General features: G+C 41.2%; 1 protein-coding gene across 1 annotated transcript in view; it reads left to right on the top strand.

Moving 5' to 3' along the window:
* AHI1 (Abelson helper integration site 1) overlaps positions 1-26,781 on the top strand; it is a 181,197-nt gene that overhangs the window by 5,967 nt on the left and 148,449 nt on the right. Inside the window, exons 2-8 of the mRNA XM_065401145.1 lie at positions 9,826-9,897; positions 10,375-10,496; positions 15,709-16,319; positions 17,080-17,264; positions 20,743-20,962; positions 21,748-21,940; positions 23,458-23,553. Coding sequence (XP_065257217.1) covers positions 9,888-9,897; positions 10,375-10,496; positions 15,709-16,319; positions 17,080-17,264; positions 20,743-20,962; positions 21,748-21,940; positions 23,458-23,553 — 1,437 coding nt within the window. The 5' untranslated portion in view covers positions 9,826-9,887. The remainder of the gene's footprint in view (positions 1-9,825; positions 9,898-10,374; positions 10,497-15,708; positions 16,320-17,079; positions 17,265-20,742; positions 20,963-21,747; positions 21,941-23,457; positions 23,554-26,781) is intronic.

The raw sequence follows: 26,781 nt of genomic DNA, 5'->3' as shown, positions 1-26,781 counted from the left end.
GGAGTGGAGAAGAAGCACTGGAGAATTACATAGTGACCCTATGGTCTAGCGGAAAGACCACTGTACTGTAACTGTTCCTTACTCTGCCACTGGGCCTGCTGGATGATCTTGGGGAAATCACTTCACCTTTCTACTGTCATTGAATAATTACTGTCTGACACCTTCTCCCCCCCCCCCCCAAATGTACACAGTTACAGGAAATTAAATCAATTAAAACAGAAAAAATGCCTAAAATAAACATTGATATTTGGTCAAAATTATATATGTTAAAAAAAAATAATTAATGGTGCCAAGTCTAATTATTACCTACACACAGGAGCATATAAGCTAGAGTGACCAGACGTCCCGATATTATCGGGACAGTCCCGACTTTAGGGGACTTGTCCCGCGTCCCGACCTTACATTGGTCGGGACGTCTGGTCACCCTACATGAGGGGGACCGCGGCAAGCCGGCGCCGCCGACGCCACTCACCTTTCCTCCCTGGGCCCTGGGGCAGCGCGCAGCTGAGCTCCCGGCGCGGCGGCGCCAGCCCACGGGGCCCGCCGCCAGGCCGGCAGGAGCCTGCAGAGCGCAGCCCTGCCCCTGCCCTGGGCACACAGAGAGGCAGCGCGGAGGTCTCGCTCCCCTGTGTGCTGCAGCAGGGCGGGGCTTGTAGACTCCGGCAGCAGGCAGCGGTCGCCGGGCAGAGAGCCCTTCCCTCAACCCGACCCTAGGAAGGGGCCAGAGGGACTGGGGGGACGTGCCTGCTGGATGCTTCCTGGGAGCCGCTCCAGGTAAGCACTGCTGGGCTCACCTGGCCCCTGGGCAGGTCCCTCTGGGGGGGGCTCCCCTCAGACCCACTGCCCTGAGCCCCCACCCTGACCCTGTTCCCTCAGCCTCCCCCGCAGTCCCCCCTGTGCCCCCCACCCTCAATCCACTGCCCTCAGCCCCTCTGACCCTGTTCCCTCTGCCTCCCCCACAGTCCCTCCCCTCCCCTCCCACCCCCCCCATCATCTCACCCTGCTGGATGTGGAAATCTGTCCCGGATTCCAGGCTGTTGTTAGCCCCTGGGACAAAAGATCAGCAGAGGTTTCCAAAGGGAAGTTTGCAGCCTTTGCTCAGACCCAAACATTTTCACTTAAAAAAATAAATAAATACCCAAACCCATCCTGACACCCATCTGCTCTGTCCAGATTTGCTGTTATCCCTGTTGAGGCCAAAGTGGTTTGAAAAATTAAAAATCCTTGACACCATTGTGTTGCTTCCCCCTGTGTTGCTCGTTAATCTGATGGACCTGCCGATAATGATTAAAGATGAATGCCCTGGGAGCAATGTGCCAGGCAGACAGTTTGTCAAGTAGGAAAGTGAATGCTGAAGCCCTCACAAAATGCAGAGGCTTTTCTTAACCTGAGAACTGAAAAAGAGCCCGATACCCTGCATGGGTTTGAAAGTGACAAGAGCCTAGCGACTGACCAGAGCAGCACCAGGTTTGAAGTGACGAGGAGGGTCTGTGTCATGACGTCTGCATTTCCACTGAGGACTCTTCCATCGCCAGGGTAGCGCTGGTGCAGGTCTGCCGCCCGGCACAGCAATGCTGAGAGGTGCCAGTGTAGACCCGACCCACTGCCCTCAGCCCCCACCCTGACCCTGTTCCCTCAGCCTCCCCCGCAGTCCCCCCGTACCTCCCACCCTGAACCCACTGCCCTCAGTCCCTGCCCCGTTCCAACAGCCTCCCCCACAGTCCCCCTGCTCCCCCCTACCCACTGCCCTCAGCCTTGCCCTACCCCAAATCTCTTCTTCAGCCTCTCCCGTCATCCCACCCCCATCGCTCCTCCTGCTGTCCCACCCCCTCAACTTCCCCCCCATTCCAGTCCTGCTCCCCTCTGTCTCATCCCCTCCAGACCCTGTTCCTCTCCCCAGCCCAGCCCCATTGTCTCCCCCGCCCCACTCTACACAGCTCTCTCTACCCTGTCCCATTCATGCTCCCCTCAGCCCCTACCCTACTCCCCCCATCCCAGTCCTGTCCCATCCCCCTCAGCCCCTCCCGACTCCCCCAGTCCTGTCCCCCTCAGTTCCTCCACCCTGCTTCCCCTGGTCCATCCCCACACACCCACCGACTTCCTCGACCTCCCTCCCCCCAATCCCACTGCCTGGACCCACCCCCGTCCCACTCAGGACATGCAGGAAAAAGAAGCAATGGGCTTAAATTGTAGCAAGGGAGATTTAGGTTAGACATTAGGAAAAAACTTCCTAACTGTAAAGGTAGTTAAGCACTGGACAAATTACCTAGAGAGGTTATGGAATAGCAGTGATTGGAGTTTTTTAAGAGGTTAGACAAACACCTGCCAAGGATGGTCTAGTGTTATTACTCAGTCCTGCCTCAGTGCAGGGGTTTTAGATGACCAGTTGATATCCCTTCCAGTCCTACATTTCTGTGATTCACACTGAATTGCCTTGTGCCACTGTCTAGTAGTAGTGGCACACAGTTCTCTGACATGCAGGTTTATAAAATTGTAGTTAATATACAGTTTAGAGCATAGCAGTTTTAAAGCTCTGCATGTTCAGACCAACTGAGCTGAAAATTGTGATCTATAGTATTCAAAACTATTAAGATGTGGGCTGAAATAAAATCAACATGAATTGCTCAACAATATCAATGGAATCAGCATTGCGCTGCTATATATTGTAAAACATTACAGTGAAATCTTGCAAGTATTACATAGGACGCCGCCTTGCCCAAGTGGTAACTAAGCATAACATCTTCCTGTTTCAACATTCTTAACTTGTATCCCAGAGCTCCTAGAAGTTATTGTTTTTTTTTCCAAACACTGAATACTGCTAAGTTATACGTTTTAACAGGTTTGTTTTTTTTTTCTTTTAAACCACAGCACTGAATGTTTTTCTAAAATTGTTTTCCAAATATTCTTAAATTCCCAGTTTATCCCCCGCTGATGTTCATTGTGAAAAGGATTGCAGGTCTAATAATAATATTTGGCACTTTTGTAATTCACTGTCCAACATGTGTTTTGTGCCCTCCTCTGGTGGATTTTTAGAGGATAACTGTATAGCTACCAGCTAAGGGAGTTATATCTTGAACTCAAGTAGTAGAAGCTCATACTTTTAAGTCTGGATGGCTCGGGTTCAATCTTTGGTGACTAGCTATGATGGAGGTTGTTACACTTATAATCCCTTTAATCAGAGGTTCTGAATATGCTTTGTTGTAGGCAGAGAGAGCTAGCCTATAGTTAAGCAACCGAAAATTTAGAATGGGAGTGTTGAAATGTTGGGAAGCCTTATAATTTTGCCAGTCTGGAACGAACATCCCATCTGAGGGATGGGGGCGGGGAGAGAGGAGAGTGAGACAGGACCAGGAAACTGGGACAAGGAATCCAGAGCGGTAGTGGGGGGCAGCTGAAATCAGATGAGGAGCTGGGGCGGGTTAGACAGCAATAGGATAGACATAGACTGGAGGGGACGGGGAAGAAGGGTCTTTGACTACTAGAGACCACTCCATTCAGGAGCCTGGAATAGACCCAGGATTCCTGAGTTTCATAGTTCCTCTTCTGTCAGCAGATATCTGTGAAACCCAGTGGCAAAAAAAGTGTCTCATCCCCCTATAGAGCTGATCTATCACATATAGGATGACAACCTACTGCCTCTGCCATCACTTACTCCATTAGCTCAAGTGGCAGAAGTCTGTGCAGTGGATCTAAAGGTTCATCGGCAGGGTTGGAGCCATGCGAGTTTCACGATGATTCCACATGACAGAATTTCTGGGGCAGTTCAGTTTTGATTTTTACAAAAAAACCTGGGGAAATGCATACAGAAATAGGGTGACCGGATGCCTAAATAGGGGAATCTCAAGCAGGAGTAGAGAGGTTATTTTATCTCTGTATTTGGCACTGGTGCAACCACTGCTGGAATACTGTGTCCAGTTCTGGTGTGCACAATTTAAGAAGGATATTGATAAATTGGAGAGTGTTCAGAGAAGAGTCACAAGACTGATTAAAGGATTATAAAACATGCCTTATAGTGATCGACTCAAGGACCTCAATCTATTTAGCTTAACAAAAAGAAGGTTAAGAAGTGACTTGGTTATAGACTGTAAGTATCTACATGGGGAACAAGTAGTTAATAATGGGCACTTCAGTCTAGCAGAGAAAGGTAGAGCATGAGCCAACGGTTGGAAGTTGCAGCTAGACAAATTCAGACTGGATATAAGGCATACCTTTTCAATGGTGAGAGTAATTAACGATTAACAATATACTAAGGGTCATGGTGTTTTTCTAAAAGCTTTTTCTAAAAGCTATCCTCTAGGAATTATTTTGGGAAAGTTCTATGTCTGTGCTATACAGGCGGTGAGACCAGGTGATCACCGGATCCCTTCTGGCTTTATAATCTCAGAACTAGGTACATCAATTCACATGCAAAATTCTCATTGAATTCAATAGGAGTCCTTGCCCTGTGGCTTGTGGTGCGGGCTGCAGCAGGGGCCGTACAACCCCTCTCGCAGCTTCCTAGGGCCCCCTCTCGCAGCTTCCTAGGGCCCCCTCTCGCAGCTTCCTAGGGCCCCCTCTCATGGCTCTGTGCACCTGTGTCTGTTGATGTCGTCCTCCCCCCGCCCCCCCCCCCAATGTGTCCTGATATTTCACTCTTGCGATCTAGTCATCCTACAAAAAAAAAAAATTAATGGTGCCAAGTCTAATTATTACCTACACACAGGAGCATATAAGCGGCAAACCTAGGTGAGAACTACAACTGTCTAAATGACCATTAACTCCTACCAGCAAACATTTCACTTTCTGTTTAAAAAAACCTAGGAAATTAAATGGCAAAATACTTCATTAGCACAGAGTTACATTTGCCCAGTGATAGCTCATGCCCTTTTAGAACATTGATTTCAGTAAAGTCTCAGACTTCTGAAAGTCAGGAAGGCAGAGTTAAGGTAAACTCATGCAACCTTAATTTTGCCCTCTTTGAGCGATGCCCCAATATGTCCATAACACACATGCTCCTACTCTTTCTTTTCACTGTAATGGACAGCTGCATTTGCTGTAAACTCAAACACCCAGCCTGCAGAATACAACACTTGTAATATTTAAAAACTGCTTCATACTCTTTTTATAGCCCCTTCACACTTGCACGTAAGAACCACCTTAACCTATTTTCCCTTACCCATCATTAAAGCCACAGATGGCTCTCGTATCTGGCCTTACTACTAACAGTATCCGTGCCCTGCCACTGACACAACCTATACAATTCTGTATTGAAAAGATGCAGAGTGGAAACTCAAGGTATATATACACCTCTTTCCTTTCATAAAACACATGCGGGGGAGAGGACTCAGACCCAGATCTTCTCATATTGCACTCGCAGCTCTGTGATGCTCCTCAAACTAATCCCCAGGTCTCCTAATATCACAGTCACAGCTCTTTCAAGCTGCTCCACCTTATTCCTCTTCCAATGAATATACACCTAACACAGTGAATGCAGCAAGAGTGCATGCAGATCATTCTCAGTGCTATTGTCACCTCCGTGGGTGTAGAGTTAAGGTTGCATAGGCATTTACTGGCTTTCAGAAGTTTGAGTTTTGCTGAACTTAATGTTCTGGGAGGGCATGAGCTATTACCAGGTAACCTTAACTCTGCTTTAACAAAGTGTTTTGCCATTTAATAGATTGAGCTCCTTGAGTCTCTCACTATAAGGCATGTTTTCCAATCCTTTAATCATTCTCATGGCTCTTCTCTGAACTCTCCAGTTATCCGCATTCTTCTTGAATTGTGGACATCAGAACTGGACACAGTATTTTAATGATGGTCTGCACTAGTGCCAAATAAAAAGGTAATGTAATCTTGATACTGATATTTCCCTGTTTATACATCCAAGGATTGATTTAGCCCTTTTGGCAACAGCATTGCACTAGGAGATCATGTTCAGGGGATTCTCCACCATGAACCCCAAGTCTTTTTCAGAGTCACTGTTTCCTAGGATAGAGCCCCCATCCTGTAAGTAGGACTACATTCTTTGTTCCTAGATGTATGACTACATTTGTCCATATTATTATTAGTAGTAGTATTATAATAAATGTGTATTATCATAGCACCTAGAGAACCTGGACCCTATTTGCTAGGCACTGTACAAATATAGAACAAAAAGACAGCCTCTGCCCCAAAAAGCTTTCTCATTTTTGTCTAGTTCCCTCTTTTGAAGTTAAATGCTATTGTGGTGTGTTTCTTTGGTATTTTTCCTTCTACAAGGATGTTAAATTTAATTACATTATGGTCACTGTTATTGAGTGGTGCAGCTATTCTCATCTCTTGGATGTGCTCGTGTGTTCCATTTAGGACTAAATCAAGAATTGCCTCTCCCCTTTTGGGTTCCAGGACTAGCTGTTCAAAGCAGTAGTTATTAATGGTGGCTAGAAATTTTATTTCTGCATCCCCTTCTGAGGTGACATTTCCCAGTCAATATGGGGATAATTGAAAACCTCCATTATTATTGCGTGTTCAATTTTGTAGCCTCTCAAATCTCCCTGAGCTTTGCACAGTCACCGTCACCGTCCTGGTCAGCCATAGGCAGTATGTTTCTGCTGCAGTACTCTTATTATTCAAGCATAAAATTTTTATCTATAGAGATTCTGTGGTACAGTGTGATTCATTTAAGATATTTTACTATATTTGAGTCTATGCTTTCTTTGGCATGGAGAATTATGTTAGCCGATGTTGCCAAGTTAACCTTTGCATGATATTAATAAGGCTTCAGAAATGATGCCTAGTTAATTACTCTCTTGACTAAAGTACCCCATTGAGGCAAATGAATAAAAACCTAACACACTTTTTGGTTTTACATAAATAATAAATGGTGATGAATAGGAATAGTTTGTATTTTTGAGCTATTTTGTCATGTAATTCTGGGTTGCAGTCTTGTGAAATCTCAAGCTAAGCAGTTACCCCTGTGAATCCTTGGATGGGAAACCTCCAAGGAAAACATGGTGTGCCTCAAGATGGTGCTGGAGCTTCAGCAGCTTGGCCAATCAGTGTCCAAGTTCAGTGTTGGGAAGCATTTTGCTGTGCAGATGCTATATTTCAGGTGAGATGTAAGCAAACAAAATCTGAAGTCATGACCATTTGTGATCACTAAAAATTTCATTTCACTTTTTGCAAGAGGGTAAGGGAGCTAGTCTGATCAAATTCTAAATTGTGTAATAAGGTCCACCTACCTAAATTCCTCTGTGGTTCATATTGGATGAGGAATTCTTCAGTTTCGGTAGTGTAGCATTTAACAATAGACACACACTTCTGCTTTATTATACCTTAGGTGTGGCTGCTTTTCTGTGGTGGCTGCAGGTATTTTTTTTTTCTATGATGCGTAACCTATACAGCCCTTGGGATCTTTCAGGACAGAAAATGTTACAGAAGTATGAAATACTGAAGCAGCAATACTACACTATCTGTTTATAGACACAAAAGACAGTGATGGACAATACATTAGTTGCCATTCTGAAGATTATTTTTGCTACCCGATGAATTTGAAAAATGTAGTTTAAAAATGATAGTTTAGATAGAGAAAATGAGAAAATCTGCAGGAAGAAATACAGGACACTTTAAAAATCTCTGGCTGCAGACTTCTGTTTCCCTGGTAATATCCTGGTGTCTGGAATATAACACTGTACTGTATTATGTGGTGTTGTCATTGTTGGTGGAAAACTGCTTTATTAATCTATGTGCTAGAAAAATAATAGATTAAGGAAAACTCTAGCTTTAGTCATTTTGGGATTTTCTGATTGCTGAACTTTAACACAAGATTAAATCTCTCCTATTTTAAAATGAGATTATACAGGGTGAACATCCTTGTTCTTATCCATGTTGATTAATGGGCTATATTTAGACTTCTGATACCGGGTTGATTAAAGGCTCTGTGTCAAATGTTATGTAATTCTTCCTTCAGACTACAGTGGATAAAAATAACTATAAATATTATGGGTTTTAATTTTGTTGTCATGAAAGGGATAATTTATTTAGCAGGAGAAGAGTGGTGTGTAGAGAGATGTGTGGTCTTCAGTCAAGCCTGGTGGATCTGTGCAATTTATAGCACTCAAAACAAAAAAGTGAGAATACTAGCCTAGCCTGTAGAGAAGATGATCAGCTGTGGACAAAATTAATTTGCTAGTGGCCCTTTTTTCTTGTGTATTTTTGGATACTAATGAAGGTATTTCAGCCATTAGACAGATACGAAGCAGGTATGCGCTATGCATATTTTATTGTTTTTTGTCCTGTGTGTTACTTCAGTTGTTCCTTTTTATAAAGTTGAGAGTACCCGCTTTCTTAGTGCTCGGTCTCTTGAGAGGACAAAATCAATCACAAAAAGTATCCTTCCCTACTCTCCAAAAGACAAAAGTAATTGATAAACTCCAGCATATTATAGTTTAACAGTGTTTTGGTTTCTACCTTAAAGTAATAAATGTTTTCTATTTCTGTCTGAGTCTGAATTTGAATTGTCTGCAAAGCAGCAGTATCCTGTTGAGACACATACTTTATAGTGCCTTATAGTGACAATAAATCTAACTTTAGTAATATTAAAATTGATTTTATGTAACTAAAAAAACCCCTAAGACATGATTATTTAAAAAAACATTTTCTCTTGTTTTCATTTCTTTTAAGTGTTATGACCATAGGGATGCATAGTTTAACAATGACATTAAAGTAGTTTTGTTTCTGAGCTGGAAATAAATGATTTCTGTTGGGGGGAAAATATTGTTACTAGCTGAGAAATGACAAGCTACATTTTTACAACAAAAGATGCTCCCCGCAGCCCTCCCATGTAAAGCCACTTCTGGTCATCCCTGCCAATTTCAAACAGCTTTCAGAATGTAAAGAAGTTGGTATGGTTCCACCTCAAAAGACTGCCTATCAGCAAGAGGTAGAACTGGTATAACTAGATGTTAATGCGTAGCTTCTGTTTCTCTCTTTTTGGTTTCTAGAGCTGCGCAAATATTGGAATTTTGGTTCATTGGCAGTTCTGAAAAATAAAATAATTAAAAAAAAAAAAAAACCCTTTAAATTTTTTTGTGTGCATATCAAAAAGTCAAATTTCATTTCAGCATGATGAGCATTTTAATTAATTTATTTTTTATTAATAAAAATAATGTTGAAATGAAAAGTTGTTTCAAACTGAAAAATCAAAACACTTTATTTAGAAAATGTCAAAACAAAATGCTTTGATATTTTTCAGACTTTTTTTATAATTGTTTCAATAAAAAAATAAGTGTTTTAGTGTTGCTTAATTTGCATATTGTATGTGTGTGCGCGCGCGCGCCCGGGGGTGGGAGGTGGTTGGCCAATAAATTTCACCCAACCCTATTTAGTACATTATGACAGTTCAGTAATTGCTAGAATTATGCTTGGCATATCCTCTCAAGTTTCTTTTAGAACTAATATACCTCACATTTTGTAAAAAGGAATGTAGTCCTATGATCTTTACTCCACCAAAGCTAATGTTGGCTTCATTTGGAGAATCATCTGAGTGAGGAGGGTGTGCAGGATTGACTCTTAATTGTTGTTTTTTTTAAAGAGTGAATCTGTAAAATCTCTCTTTAGAGCATGCCATAAATTAAAGGGAAATGGAGTCTATTTCATTCACTCTGTTTATATGGTGAGGAGTATTTCTTGCATTGTTCCATATAAATTGAATTGAATTTTAGATTTATTCAGATCAGCGTTTTTGTTTTTTTTTTAGTCTCAGTATTACTAACCCAGTCCATTCAGGCCAGCATAAATTTATAGTATAAATTCTGTAACTTAGTTTTGTTGATTAAAATATTCTGAGTGCTGGTGTGTGTTTTGCAGAATGCTGAACTTTGAAAAAGAAAAGTGTAGTGTATTGAGCCATTCTTAATATAGGACTGAAAATGCCACCAGGTAAGAACGTCTACATTTTTAATTTCCAAAATGCATTTTATTCTTAGAATTGGCTATTAATGTTCAGTTACTTCCACCAGTTGATCTTTAGTGATGTCTTGGATTAATTCTTGGTCAATGCTCACAGCTGTTTTTATGTTATGTTATGTTTTGTTTTGTTTTATGAACTTTTTTATTTAACATTTGTAGGGTTTATAAAATTGATAGTTAATATGTGAAGCAATGTATTTGAGAATTGTCTTGTCATGTACAATAGATAGATGATTCTACATATATTGCTTCTTTGAGTTATCTTCATCTGGTTGCCATTGTAAATGGGAACTTTTTCTCAGTTTCACGAGGTAAAATAAAAGTCTTGATTAGTGTAATTCATCTACGGTGAAAATGCTGCCCTCTGTGCCTAAAAGTGTAATCAGGTGCTGTTGTAATTAACCTAATTATTTGAGCCAATTAATCTTATTTTAACTTTTTTTCCAGCGGAGAGTGAGGCAAAGGCAAAAACCAAGGTTCGCTTTGAGGAAATATTCAGGAGTCATTCTGGGCTAACAGAAAAAAAGAAATCAAAGAAGCAAAAATTTCACTCTCATGAGAATATTGTGGTGAGTTTGATAATCTGAGAACAGTGATTCTGCTTGCTTTGGTGGAAAAAAATCTCATCTCTCAGCAAAGGAAGTATACTTCATCCCTCCCCACAAAAAGGAGATGCTTCAGCAAGCACTATGAAAAGAAAACATGGTGTTTGCTTCATAATAGATACCTTTCATTTTTAATGTATTTTATTCAATATAGATGTCCATGCTGAACAATAAGAGTAAACCCCAGTAGTTTACAACTTACCGTGACCTTGATATACTAGTAATGTAATTCAAGGTTAATGTTAAATGGTGCCTCTTGGCATGCCTATAGTTAAAATTGTGTCAACCTATTCTGATCCACCACGTTTTTCAGTAGAATTTTGGAGGCCATCCTTCAAGCTTTCCAAATTCACATTAACTTCAGTGAGAGTGTCATGTGTGAAGGGCTTGCAGGATCATTCCCACAGTAATACTGGTAGTTAGCTCTTAGAGCAAATACCTCATGTCTGTGAATTTTACAAATGCTTATCAGTTGTCTAGTTGGTAACAGAGGTAAATGTTAAATTTTCCAAAGCTAGTATCATGAAGATAAGAATATGCAAACAAAATGACATCAAACTAGAACTCCCTCTCCTCTTTCCCACTTATTTCTCTGCTTCTGAACAGCACTGAATATGGCTCTTCTCTCCTCCCACCCTCCAGGTTGTTGTCATCTAACATCCACCCAACTCTTCCCCAACAGCCTTCCTCTCTTGATTTTGATTCATGGCGCTCTCTTTTCCTCTTCTCACAATCATTTGTGTTCATAGAATCATAGAATATTAGGTTTGGAAGGGACTTCAGGAAGTCATCTAGTCCAACCCCCTGCTCAAAGCAGGACCAATCCCCAGACAGATTTTTACCCCAGTTCCCTAAATGGCCCCCTCAAGGATTGAGCTCACAGCCCTGGGTTTAGCAGGCCAATGCTCAAACCATTGAGCTATCCGCCCCCTGTTTTCTTCAGCTTCCATGGTGATGGTCCATCTGACCCCTTAGCTCAGTGGTTTTCAACCTTTTTTCATTTGCGGACCCCTAAAAAATTTTTGAACAGAAATCTTAGACCTAGTCTGTGGACCTCCAGGGTGAAAAACACTGTTTTATGGTAATGACAACCTTTCATGGACTCCTTAGACATAGTCTGCGGATCCCCAGGGGTCCGCAGACTACAGGTTGAAAACCGCTCGCCATCACCTCTTCATTCAATTTGCAACCCTGATCAACACTCCCACTCACTAAACTGGCCACTCATTTGACTTGGATTCCACCAACCACTGCTCTCATTTATCTCTCTGTTGCTGAGTTCCCTGTCCAGCCAGTAAAAGCTGGCAAATTACAGGAACATCAACATGTTCTATTGGTGGCACAAAAAGCTGCCCGTGGCAGGGCTCAGACCTTAGTTCCTTAGACAGCTCCAGCCTGTACAACCTTAATATATGCCACTGGTACGAATGCATTATGATACCATCTTTAATTACATGATCACATATTATTTTTTTCCACAGGACCCCTGCTTCATTCAGTGCACAGCATGGATGGTACTCACTCAGTTGGTAGCTGGTCAATATTTCATTTCATTCTCAGCACTGTGTGTGTGGCCTCAGACCAGACCTTATTGCATACCTTTCAGAGCCTGTTCTGAATACAAAATTATTAATTTCCTCGTGGGCCTTTTTTGGTGCTTATCACCATGGAATCAGAGTGCTTCACAAATATTAATTAATTAATTAATTTTCAAAATACCCCTCTGAGGTAAGTTATCATCCCCATTTTACAGATGGGGAGCAGAGCACAGAGAGATTAAGATCAGAAGTGTCCACTAATTTTGGGTGACCAACTGGAATGCATCTACCAATAAGGCCTAAGGACTGATTTTTTTTCAGAGTATTTAGCATTTTATAGCACTTTATCCGTTTAGAGTACGGCTTGCATTGACTTCAGTTGTAGGCCCCAGATGTCTAAAGTTGGTCACTGAGAAAATTAGGAACACACAAGTGACTTGCCCAGCAACACACAGGAATTCTGTGGCAGAGGCAGGAATAGAATCCATTTAAGCAGTGTGGCAATTAAGTGCCTTAACCGTGACACCATCTTTTTATTACATACCTTCCAACTTCTACAACAAATGAGGCAGAGGTCCTACAGACAACAATTTTCTTCACTGCATAATCCTGATCCAGCCCCAAAGCACTATCCTTCCTTCTTACTGAATGAGGCAGGGGTCCTGTGAATAGAATAGTATGTGATCATGTAATAAAAGTCTGTATCATAATGCATACATACCAGTGACATGAATTCAGGTTGTACAGACTGGCGCGGTCTGAGCTCACCCACAGGTAGCTTTTTGTGCCACCAATAGAGTGTGTTGATGTTCCTGTAATTTGCCAGCTTTTCGGGGACAGTGTTTGATATAGTTAAGAGGAGCTTCTGTTTTGCTAAGAGTTGTGGCTAAATTTAAGTGGACAAAGGGGTTTGTTGTTCAAATTAGGGATATATGTGTGTGTGGGTGCTGTAGATGATGAACTGCACAAAGTTTACAAAAAATGTAACACACCAGTCAAAATATCTCAGGTGTGATTTTTTTGAGATTTCTTCAATGGAACACTTCTTACATATCAGGATAATTTCAGAAAATCACAGACGTGTAAATTATTAATTCCAAGTTTATTTTCTGAAAGAAAACTGCTTCCTCAGCTACAGAGAAGGAGTAAGGTCCTGTCAAAGACAAAACAGTGACATAACCTTGACTATGGTGTCCCTATTGTTCCTCTGTAATAATTTGTCTGATAAATAACTTCATCCATTATACTTCATGGGTAAAACCTGCTCAGTAAAAATGCAGATAAGGAGGTGGGGTAATCCATCCAAAATCAGTTGATGTTTCTGTATGCTTTGCCTTTTTTTGTTTTGTATGTAATTTGCTGCATTTTTTAGCCACTGTGAAAATATTTTTCCTTTCTTTCCTTTATCTGTCACTCTTAAAGTTACCTGTACATAATCTGCCACATCCTTTTAGATTGTTGGCTTTTGTATGGAAAGGATGTTATTGGACTAACTAGCAGGAAAAGGTTAAATTCATATGATGATGAGTATTTTCATGATTAAATACTACATAGTTTTAAGTACTCTCTATGTAACTAAAAATACAGACACCTACTGACAAGATGTGTGAATACAGGGCTGGCCTTAGGTTTTTTGCTACCCTAGATGAACATCATTGCATGCAGTCCCATTCTCTATCCTTCCATTCATTTACATCCCACTTTTAATAGAATTGCTTAATTTAATATTTTAGCATGCGTTTTTTACATTACTATGTCTGGGTTTATGCTTCTCTTTCCTTTCCTTCACTCCCTTTTTCTTTATGTTGACTCTCTATGTTGGTGCATTTTTTCTCCCACTCTCTGTTTATCTCTCCAATTTATTTTTCTAGTATGAATAATAATTTTCTCTCTCTCTCTCTCAACCCCTCCCTTCTTTCTTCAACATCTCCAATGCCTTTTCTACCTCTTTTTGTAATCTCTCTTCCCTCCCTCACCCCCAGTGTCAGTCATGGCCAAAACAGACTTCCTCCTCATCTCAAGGGTAGAGGGGAAGGTTTGGCAGCTAAGATAGCTGAGGTGAAACTTGTGATGGACGCAGATGGCTGGCAGATAGGGAGTAATCAACTTTTCTTGGTTAGCCACATGAAAGGTCAACCGTATCCTTCTCTCACTCTTCAGAGATGGATTTCTAGAAATCAGAGATTCTAAAAGTGTGTTTGCCTTTGTAGCTACATGCTTTGCCCCTGTCTAGGGTTGGGCCTTCCTGCTTCCTTCCCTCCTTCTTGAACCCCTTTCACAACCCCTCAGGATGACATTTAGTGGCATTATCTAGACAGACCAGATGAATATTTAAATGTCATGTTCTTATATAATGTCCTTAGGTATTTAAAAAAAAAAAAAAAAAAAACATTACTTAAAGGAACCCTATCAATCTAAAATTGGTTTGTCTTCGATTTTTTTTTATCTGCTATTCTTACAAGTAACACCTGTGATAGGGGTTCTCAACCTGGGGTTTGTGAAAAGGTGTCAAGGGCGCTTTCGCCACTGTGCCCTTCCTAGCTAGATGGGAAGGGAGTCCCAGGATTGTCTTGCTATTGAAAAATAGGGTAATGGCAAGGAAAAGGTTGAAAAGCACCGAAATAAAATATTTGTACTGGAAGAAATCAGAGGGGAAAATATATATTTTAGTTATTGGTTTTTTTGTGTGTGCGCATCTGAAATCTCTTTCTGTATAGTTAGTTCTACTATTTCCCCCTGTGTAGTTAGTAACACCCCAATCCTGCAATGAGCTTCACTTTGGCAACCCCCTGAACCCACATGGAGCCCCACTGACTTAATAGGAGCCCCACACAAGCTCAGGGACGTACCTATGTGGAGCTCAGTGCAGGATCAGGCCTGTATTAAGTTTGCTGTGTTGTCTGTATGGGTTTTTCATTCATCCATAAAGGAAGTGAAACCTTAAAAGTATTTTGCAAAACCACAAAAATTGACAGAGGGAATCAAAGGGCGGGAGTATTATCTGAAAATACTTTTAACTACGTTTTTGAAAGTGGACTAGATTTCAGGTTGACTCTGTCCCTTTAATAAGAGTTGTTTATTAATAGAATTTTTTCCATAGTTTTATAAGAGCTGTCATCTTAAGAGTTGTCAGTTGTTAAATTTTATCAAGTCTGTCTTTTGGAAAGTGATTTTCATTGCCAAACTTTGGCACACTGCTCATGGTAAAAAGGAGTCCAGACAGGCATTGGCACCTCTAACATTAATATTTATATCCGTTTGAGACATGTTTTGGTTCTGCATTTCATTTCTGCAGATCTTTCAAAATGTATTACATTGACATATCATTATGGAGTAGTCCTGTTCATTGAGGTAGTTTTGAATTTTACTGTGTGGTGAATATATACGTATGGTGCTTGTTTAAAAAGAATGTTGGAAGTACAGATTTCAAGCTGTCCAAATACAAACACTTATTTTAAGCATGAATGATCTGTTCCATCTGGTACTTGTTAGATTTAAACAAGACAATGATTAGATGACTAATATCACTTTTATATTTCACCATATAGTGTAAACTGATAATGTACTAAACTATTTTTATTATTGTAACATTACATATGATATATACTTAAAATTATGTTCTCTGTTTTTATTTCTAGCTTGACACCTTTAGAAATAATCTTGATCTAGCTAAAGAAAGTGGAAATGATGAGGTAATTATAAACAACACTTATAATCCTGAGGAAAAGAGCCCCCGGTTTACAAAAAACAAACTAAGAGACAAAGCCTCAGTTGCAGAAAAAATAAACAATGATGTTGTTAGTGGAGAAGAAAACAAGCAACCAAAGTCTAACAAGAAGAAAAAGAAAGCAGTGTTACAAGAACAATTTAATGAGGAGGAAAAGGTATATGAAACTAAATTGGAGAGTTTTGAAAAACCGATTACTGATTTGCCAAAGAAAAAAACAAAAAGTAAATCACAAACAGATGCATCTCGTCAAAAAGGTAACAACAAGATAAAAAGTACCTTGAATGAAGCGAGAGATGTTACTGAATTAGAAGAGGAAGAACAGCTAATTCAAGCCTATCAGCTGCAAGTGGCTGAGGATGAGGCAAATATAATTAAGGAGAAAATAAGAAAAAAACTTAAAGAACAGATGTCTGAATTCACCTCCAGTGTTCAAAGCCAAAAAGTTGTATTGAACAATGAAGTGGGCAAAAAGAAGAAAAAGAAGAAAGAAGTGCCAGTTGTATCTGAAGCTGAAACAAGGTATAGTGGTAAATTGTAATCAGTGCATGTATACATCTTAAACAAAATGTTTGATTTTTAGGATGGGGAAAGAATCCTGTGATAGAGCTGCAAGAATTTTTTTTAACTGTGAACTAGCCAGATGATTATATGTTGGGGGGAGGGAACCTCTTCCCCCATATACACAAAAAACCCTTCTACTGCATGATCTAAAAATGGTGCCAAGATCCATACTAATTTGTAAGAACTTACAAAATTGAATTAATTTTTTTTTAATGTTGCAATACTACATTTAACCTGCCAGTTATTCACTGTGGACTCCACTCCTTGACTGTGTGGCCTTTGGCTCAACCCTGATTAAAATCAGGCATTAATAAAATATTGTCTCAAGTCAAAACTACTTATACACTCAGCTAACAGAATGCATCATTCTTTATTATATTTTATTTCATGTGAACTGTGTATCTGATCCTGCAAAGATCTTGTTTAAATTTATGTCACAAGACTACTTGTGCAAATCCCCACATGAAAATTTTTAGAAGGTAAGACTTAGGATAATAAAATGGAGAGAGAAATTAAGGATAGACCATTCAAGAATGTGTGCCACCATTATCACTGTAATAGCTAAACAAGACAAAATATATTTTTGATGGGATTTTGAAGATGGAGAGCTAATGAATTTGAGAAACAGGAAGAGGCTGTTTCAGAAGTCAAGTCTTTTTAGTGGATTAACAACAGAAATAGTACGTACTTGCTGACAGTGATGTGTGTTGCATTACAGTGCGATGTCCCTTGCTGAACTACAGCATAACCCACTGGAAGATAATACCAGAAAAAAGAAGTCATCAGGAAGACTGCTTGCATCATATTTTAAAGATGAAATGAACACAGAGGAACACAAGGAGGAGGAAGATGTGGAAAAACTGAAACCTAAAATAAAGAAAGCAAAAAAGAAATCCCCAAAAGGTTTGTGCAATCAAAATATTATAGTCAAAGTTTTTCATATCAGAAGACTTTGCTGCTGCTAAGTTCCTTTGCTGTTGCTTGTTCCTATCAATGAGACAAAGGTGACTTAGAATATTATAAAAATATTCAGTAGCAAAAAACTGTTAACTCAGAGTTAATGTTGGTTGGTGGTATGTCATCTCGTTGCAGAGTGTTGCGTTAAGCAAAACTCAAATTTCTGAAAACCAGGAAATGCACAGTTACGGTTGCCCATGCAATCTTAACTCTGCCCTCTTTCAGTAATACCCATTACGTCTCATTAACAGACACATCTTTACTCTGCCACCCCCACAGTTTCTGAAATGTACAAGCTCTTCACCTTCATTCGTTCTCACCCACAGGATTCTATCTAAACCATGTCACTGACCCATTCACTGCATCCCCCCTCTCCACTATTGTACCTAGGCCTCCCCACTGCAGTGCATCTCCCTGATGTCTTCACTCCCTGGTTTACAAATGTTTCTGTTGCTGTTATTTTCTCCCTCCTATAACTTGACTCACATTCCGTGCTTGGAGTGAAGGACAACTATGTTACAGTGGAATAGTGTTGGGATGCAGGGGGATTGGGGTGCACTGGCAGAACTGGTGGGTTCAGGGAGGTTGGGGTGCACTGACAGTGGTGAGATATAGGCAGATTGGGGTGCAGGAAGGTTGGTGTAACTGGCAGAACTGGGAGGTGCAAGGGGATTTGGGTGCACTGGCAGAGCAGTGGGATGCGGAGGGGTTGAGTTCCAGAGGTTTGGGCTGCACTGACAGAGCTGAGGCTATTGAGGTTGGGGTACACTGACAGAGCTGGGGGGGTTCCATGCCTCCTTTACCTGATCCCCCAGCCTCTCTTGCCTCCCCTACCATCCATCACCATGACCCCTTTTCCCTCACTACAGTCCTAAACCCAATCTCCAAATCTCTCCCCCAGTCCCCCACTCCTCCATTCCCTAATGCCCCTCTCCTACCCTCCCAAGAAGCATTCACACATCTACTCTCTTCCCACCCCATAGACTTTAATTACATTCCCCCAAAATAATTTTGACACCCATGACTCACAAATTGTAGCAACCTCCAGCCCCTCAGTCTAAAACTCCTTTTGTCTTAGGTAGGGGTTTGTGATTGATTTATCCTCAGTTATGTTAAACTGAATTGTGAGTTCACAGCCATGGGTCTCAGTGAGGTCTGTGGTTCATCCAGTCATAATTGTCTCTCAGTTTAACAGTACAAGGCATCAAAAGGAAACCAGTTTCTTGGGAGGGCCTGTAACTCAGGAGCCCCTCTGTCAAATGACCCCAAATGTGGTCTCCCACTACCCTGCACCTTGTGAGGCATAATAAATTTAAAAATAATCTGATTAGCTGTTCAGATGTTAGACCATTTACAAGAATCGAGCTTCAAAGCACGTAAAATGGTGGGACTGGAAACTCTCTAGCCGTTTTTCTGTATTGGTGCATGCGCAGTGTAAAAAATGTACATTTTCTTAAATGCTGTTCTCAGTTTGGGTCCCCCAAAGATTTAGTGGGTGCTGTGCACTGCCTTGGGTAAAACTTGACAGATTGAGACCATTTTGCTCTGCATGACATCAATAGTTTAATCTCTAGCTCTGGGCAAAAGAAATACCCACTTAGAAACTTTTTTAAAAACGGCTATTTTCCCCAGAGCATATATCTCCAGAACCCCTGTCTCAAATGACCCCAAATTTGGATCACTAACCCTACCATGCACCCACATGAGGCACACCAAATTTCAAAGAAATCTGACTAAGCATGTTCACTCTAGAGCAGGGTTTCTCAAACTTAATTGCACCGTGACCCCCTCCTGACAACAAAAATTAACTACATGGCCCCAGGAGGAGGGAACTGAAGCCTGCGCGCCTCCCCCCTCCCCTCCAAGCCCTGCTGCCCTGTGGTAGGGGGTGCCAACCCCTACCGCCCTGGGCAGGGGGGCCAAAGCCCAAGGGTTTCAGCCCCAGGCAGGGGGCCTGTAACCTGAGCTCTGTCACCCATGGCTGAAGCCCTTGGGCTCCAAATTTGGCCCCAGACCCCAGCAAGTCTAAGCCAGTCCTCGTGACCCCATTAAAACAGGATTGAGACCCACTTTGGGATCCTGACCCACAGTTTGGGAACCGCTGCTCTAGAGGACTTAGAGGTGGGCAAACTACGGTCCGCGGGCCACATCCGGCCTGCGGGACCATCCTGCCCAGCCCCTGAGCTCCCGTCCGGGGAGGCTAGCCCCCGGCCCCTCCCCTGCTGTCCTGTCCCCCTGTAGTGATGCCGCCGCGTGGGCAGTGTGGCTGGCTCCGGCCGGGGGGTGGGGCTGCGAGTTTCTGCCGCTCTGAGTGGCATCGTAAGGGGCAGGGGGTAGTGGGGGGCAGTCAGGGGACAGGGAGCAGGGGGCGGTTGGATGGGGTGGAGGTTCTGATCAGGTGGTCAGGGGATGGGGAACAGGGGGGGTTGGATAGGTGTGGGAGTCCTGGGGGGCCTGTCAGAGGGCGGGGGTCTGAATAGGGGTCGGGGCAGTCAGGGGACAGAGAGCATTGGGGGTTGACTGGGGGTGGGGTCCTGGGGGGCGGTTAGGGATGGGTGTCCCGGGAGGAGGCAGTCAGGGGACAAGGAGCAGGGGGGGTTGGATGGGTCGGGAGTTCTGAGGGCGGGTAGTCAGGGGGTGGGAACTGGGAGGGGGCGGAGGCCAGGCTGTTTGAGGAGGGACAGCCTTCCTTACCAGGCCCTCCATACAGTTTTGCAACCCCTATGTGGCCCTCAGGCCAAAAAGTTTGCCCACCCCGACTTAGAAAGGTCAACCTTTAAACAAATGATGTGATGCAGCCTTAACTGTAGTGCTGCTCCTGTGCCATTATAATACTATAAAATAGCTAAGGAGGCATATGTCATATTTTCTGTTTCCTAGTTTTGGGTTGAATTCATGGAGAATTAGATGGGTGCACCAAATTAAAAGCCATAAGTGCCTATTATAGTCTAGGGGATTCAGCTAATTGTGCTAAATGATCTTGTGCTGTTCTTGCAATTTGGATAGTAAGGTATTTTTAATCACATTATATAACCATTCAACAGCATATTGTTTAGCTATTGAAATCATAAAAGACAACGGGCGTACATACTGTAGTTTATCACTGTGGATAACTACTTGTATATTGAAGTCTGAAGAGCCTATGCAAATCAAGAACAAGAGTTGTGGTTCAGTAATTTTTATTTGGTAATAAACACTGGTAGAGAATGCTTGTATTAAAATATATATGCATATAGACAAACATATGTATAATGCTGTAAATCCACTGACTTTATTTTAATACTCTATTGCATAAAGAACAGAACTAAATATAATTAGCTTAATATAAAGTTTGCTGTGAAAATGTGATAGATTTTTAATCCTTATAATTTGTCACTAATCTCTGCTTGAAGATCTTTTTGTTTCTTTGTTTCTTTGCTTCTAGCATTAGAAGAAAATACAGAAATTGCTGCAGAAAATGTACAGGAAACGAACAGTCCAGAAGTTTGTACTCAATCCAAACTTGCTTTTGATGACAGCCTTGTGTTAGGGGTTTACATCCATCGAACTGATAGACTTAAAACTGATCTCATGGTTTCGCATCCCATGGTCAAGATTCATGTGATTGATCAGAAAACTGGTTTGTATGTCAAGAAAGAGCATAGGTGAGTTTACTGATTTGTTTCCCCCAGCCCCCTCCCCAAAACACCCCAAAACCCTTCACCTGCCTGCTTCTGCGGGAAATAATTACTTAAATAAGCATATACATACATGTTTAACTTTAAGCATGAGTGTAGTCTTATTGACTGCAAATCCCCACACAACTTGCATACTTAAATAAAGTACATGTGTAAGTGTTTGCAGGAATGGGGCCATTGTTTTCTTTCACATTTGGAGCACATGTATTATCAGAGTAGCAGTGTAGCTGATCAGACACATGTGGCTGATTGACTCTTCTCCCAAAACAGAGAGAGATATGGCAGAATCATTAGAAGCCTTGTTGAGAATAAGCAAACAAACATATTGAGGCATGAATAAGAGATTTCTTTTTGCTTATTGGCAAAACATCCATAAGAATATTGAAATGAAGTTGAGTTCTCCATTCTTCTTACTGTTTCGCTTACCTATTCCCAGCTCTGCTAGTAATTCATGAGGGGCCTGATCCAAAGCCCATTGAAGTCAATGGGACTTGTATTGGCTTCAATGGACTATGGATCAGGCCCAATCAAAATGCTTGATTATTGGGATTTGGAACTCCAGCTCTGCTTATTGCCCTGTACATCATCAGTTGCATTAAGATCTCCAGTGGTTATTGAATATTCTTTCTAAAATAAAGAGAATGGCCGTCTTGTACTTTTTTGTTTACAGTAGTTGAAGTAGTCGTAGTATTTTGTTCTTTGCTTACTTTTTTGAAAAATATTGACAATTGCATTTGGTTGTTTTTAAACAGCAGCCGGGCGGTTTCATCTTTTTATGAACAAGAGCGAGTGGAGCACATTCTTCCTATTATGACCCAGCCTTACGATTTCCGACAATTTAAATCAACACTTCCAGAATGGGAGGAACAAATCATATTTAATGAACGTTTTAGTTATTTCCTTCAAGATGCTGAAGAAAGCCCCAAAGTAGTCCTGTTTTTTGAGGTACAGATGAAATATTTTACAGTAAATTTTTCAGGTTGCAGTTTTCTGACCATGTATTTCTGGAAGCGCTTTATTTATGATTTACAGTTATATTAAGAGAATATATATTATGATGGAGATTTTAAAAAACACTCAGCATTGGCCAGCTGTTCTCTCATTGAAGCCAATGGAAGTAAAATTAGGCCAATACTAAGCAGTTTTGAAAATCCCTCCCTCAGCAAAATTTTGTTCTGGGTAATAAATAAATACTTTGGCGACTGTGTCTTATTGACACAATCCGAACGCTTCCAGGAAGGACTGAAAGGGGCATGCCAGACTGGGAGCTATGATACCCTCTCATTGAATTAGCACTTCTTGCTGACTGACAGACCAATAGGGTAGGGTCACTGTCCTTTTTTGGGTTCCTAACACCATCAGTTCAGGGGCTGATAGTGGCTGCCTCCTTAGTGCTGCCACCTCCTACTTGTATACGTAAGCAAGGCTAGCCAACATGTAGCCCACAGATTTTTTGCATGTTTGCCATAAAAAAAAGTAGACATCTGTTTCTTCTTCATCATTACTCACACAGCAATAACTACCTCAGCCTCAAATACATTTATGTTTATAGGAAAAATTGTAAAGCATGTTCCGAACATGTTTTTGAGCATAACTGTAGCCGGTATTTATAGACCTCTATATACAAGAGAGTTTATATAGTGTTAATGTGGAAATGGAGACCTAGTACAATCAATAATTTTTTTATACCCCTATCATATGTTTTTCTAAATACATTGCATATGCACAATCTAATAACAGTGCCAGATGTTCCTTTATGGTCTGCAATTTTCATAAAATAAGTATATTCGAATTACTAAGAGAGGATCCTGGTGGTTTATCACAAAAGTGATTCCAGTAGTGTATAGAGGCTCTTCATGGAAACAGTTTTAAAGTTTGAGACAAAATCTTTGTCAAATGAAAGCCGGCATTTTCTATTGATTTCACTGGCGTTACTTAGCCACAAATCCGAAGATGGATTGTAACACTAATATTATGCATGTCATGTAAAGATGCAGAAGTGGTCGGATATGAGGAGATTCTGGTTGCAGACCAAGAAAATCAAGAGAATTGTATACCAAAATGATGAAGCTAGGAAAAGAAAATGATCTTTTTGACCACATACTTCTATCTGGATTAAATGTGCAGTCAGTTTGGGGACATATAAAGGGTTTGTGAAGAGTTGCTTTTGTTCAATTGTTTATAAAAAATATAAAGAGACTGATGTGAAATAAGAAACTTAAAAAAAAAAAAATGACATGTTTGAAGATCATAACACTGATGTGGTGGTATGTGTGTTTAAATATCACTTGGGGTAGATGTGGACACTGGATAGTTAGTAAATTACATTTTTATAATAAGTAAAATGGGAATTTTGTTTAAATCCATGAATCCTATCTAAAATACCTTCAGTAGTAGTTATTACTTCCAAGAAGTGCATTCTCAATGGTAATGTATGTATATATTCTAATTAACATCTGCAGATCCTTGATTTCTTAAGCATGGATGAAGCAAGAGCCAACTCTGAAGTGCAAATTAAGGAAAGTGGTTTTCGCAAAATCTCTTGGGCATTTCTAAAGGTATTGTGAACTTAAACATACAAAAAAATAAAACCAAAAGAAGACTAAAAAGCCTGCATAAAGTATCTAAAATAAATTGACAAAGCCAGCTTTTCAAATAAACAAATTACTTAGTGAGAAACTTTTTTAAAACAAAAAATTTTAAAAAAGTATTTTAAACCACAGGTATAGAGGCAGATTCAGACAGAGCTCATGCTATTAAAAGATCATGTAGATATACAGAGAAAATAGGTGTGGCAATAGAGAAAATTGATATTTCTCAACTAAATGAACAAAATGCGTGGAAAAATGCATGTTCTTTTTCAAGCGCAGCTCTTGGCAGAAAAATCAGAAGCTTCTGAATAAAGGCTAATCAATTGATAAATGTCATGGGTGGCTTCTCTGTACACCTGGGACCAGAAATACTACTTCAAGAGCAGTTAGTGTCTTCTGTTTAAGTGCTATTCAAAATTCTAGTGGAGCTTTTAGTTGAATCCAAATATTGAGGGGGCACTGTGGGTTTTTCCACCCTTGAAATAATGAAATTGTCATGACCCATCTTAATCCTACAAAAGGGGAAGCATCCTGACAAAGAGTGGTCTATCTCCTGCTCCTAGTAGGCAAAAAACTAACTTATGGAAGGGATAAGTTCCAGAGCTCACTTATTTCCTCTTACCCTAAGTCATGCTATGCTACTAGGGGATGTTTACACTACAGGTGCTACAGTTGTAAAGCTATGGCTTTGCAGCTACCCCGTTGTAATGCCTTAGCATAGACACTTGCTACAGTGACAGGGGTTTTCCATCACTATAATAAATCCATCTCCTTGAGAGGTTAGGCAACTAGGTCGATTGAAGAATTCTTCTGTTGACATAGTGGTGTCTATGTAGAGGCTTAGGTCGGCTCAACTTCATCTCTCGGGTATGAATTTTTCACTTTGGGGAAGGTGGGAGAGCTGCTACACCTTCTGTCCTCCACCAGAAGCGCCTTCACTGGGACATGGAAAAAGTGGGGGCAGGAGTAGGGACCTAGCTGCTCTTTGTGGCACTGTCCATTGAGACTCACTGTATTTCTGCAACTGTTAATAACATTAAAAATATAATATTTTGTCTTAAACAACCACCTTAAAACGAAACCTTTTTTTGACTTTTCCCTCTGGAAAGGAGTTGGTGATGTTGCAAATATGGATTCTTTCCCAAGTACAATATATTACACATCTACTTCTTGTGAAAAATTGTAATAAATTCATGAATGCCCTATTTCTCTTGGGAAAGACAAGGTAGGTGAGGTGATCTCTTTTATTGGACCAACTTCTGTTGGTGGAGGGTTTGAGTTTCACAGAGCTCTTCTTCAGGTCTGAGGAAGGTAATCCGAGAGCCCAAGCTAAATATAAGTTAGGACAGATAGTTAAGGGATTCACACATTGTAGGAGACCACTTAAAATGAAGTGGTCAATTACCGGTTAGCAGGCAGTGAGGCGTGTTACAACTTGGCATAATGAACCATGAAACTTGTTGAGTCCATGGTTTGTGGTGTCTGTTAGAGATATGAATTTAATTTCCTAGGCTCACCTTTTGAAGGTGCTGTGCAGGTTTCCTTTGAGGACAAATATTGAAAGATCAGATATGGAATGATTGCTTTGTGAAAAGTATTCATCCACAGGTGAGAAGGTGTTTTTGTCTTTTATCATTTTTCTGTATGAGTTTATTCAAGAGCTTATTGTCTGATTGTCTGGTTTTATCCCTCATTGGTGGTGCATTCGATGCACTGGATGAGGTACGCTACATTTTGAGATAGGCCTGTGTAGGACCCAGGAATCTTGAAAGTTGTATTGTGCGAAGTATTGATGGTTGTAGTGATGGAGACATGTCTGCAGGTTTTGCATCTGTTGTTCTGGCAGGGTCTGGTGCTGCTTTGAGTTTTGTGTTTTGGGCTATGGGGAGCTTGCTTCTGATGATGAGCTTATAGCAAGGTTGGGGGATTGTTTGAAGGCCAGAAGAATGGGTCTGGGAAAGATTTTTTTTTCAGGATGTGGTCCCCATCAAATGTGTTATGCTTATAAGAGCACACGGAATCTTTTTCAAGGGGATATTGGGACCCTGTGGAGGTTTCACATGAGGCCGCTCCCACGGACTGGGTAACTGCAGACAAAGGGTAATACCCGGATCCCTGATACCTCCCAGAGGGCACTAAGCGGTGCCAACAACAGGGGGAGAAGAAATACAATTCCATTGAGAACGAAGTTCCCTGGCTAGCCTGATGGACACTAATGCAGCATGGAGAGAGCCAGGAAAAGTGGGATGGAGCATGGACTGGGAGGCCCTTAAATTACAATTGCAGCAGAAGGAGGTAGCAAGCATAACCCCTAACGCTCCTCCTTTCCCTCCTCCTCCAGAAGACAACTAGGCAGGCCTGCTGGACAGGGAACCCCTACATTATGTAGGAGCACAGCAGTGGAGGTTCATAGATAAGATCACCTGGGTCACCGGGGGGTGACCATGTATTTATGTCCAGCAGGGTAGATATGCTTCTACGCTAGCTCTAATTGACACAGGAGCCGTTGTATCTTTAATAAAATCCACTCGAAAAGCCTAATGGGGAGAAATTGTCTCGAGGAAATTGTAATCCATTTGCTTATTTTGTTAGCTTTGAATTAGTAAGAAGAAATTGTTTTGGTTTTAGTCTTTGTTTTACATGCTAATGGTTGTTTTTAGAAGGATAGAAGTTTTATGGCTGTAATTCTTGCTTTTGAAATTATTTACTGTTTTGTGTGTGAGTGAAGAATATATGGCATGCTAACAAAGAAGACACAGGAGGTGCTAGTACTGAAGGGCCGGATGGTCAAGAGGGGAGTGGAAAAGTCGAGAGGCACCAACCTTATTATCAGAATCACCCAGATGGCAGATTGATGACCCTAAAACAAAGGCATACGCCCCAAGGACAAGATAAAGAGTGGAGCCAGAGGGACGAGATAAGAAACAGCTGTGGATACTCCCAGTAACAACCCAAAATAATGCTGATTGACAGCAACCTTGACTACCTCGTGATTAACAGCTCTGGTGTGACACAGCAAGGCCCATAGACTTGTATGGGAACTTATTACTATAAAAGAAGGGTGTATTGCCATGGGACTTTGGGTTTGTTCTGCATCAACATCAAAGCATCCAATAGAGACCCAGCTCCAGCTCCTCCCCTCCCTCATGTGCAGTTTCAGCTGTCCACTGGAACTGACAGAGCAACACTAAGGAC

The sequence above is a fragment of the Emys orbicularis genome, chromosome 3, assembly GCF_028017835.1.
Source record: "Emys orbicularis isolate rEmyOrb1 chromosome 3, rEmyOrb1.hap1, whole genome shotgun sequence".
NCBI lineage: Eukaryota > Metazoa > Chordata > Testudines > Emydidae > Emys > Emys orbicularis.
This window is presented reverse-complemented; position numbering and strand designations above follow the sequence as displayed.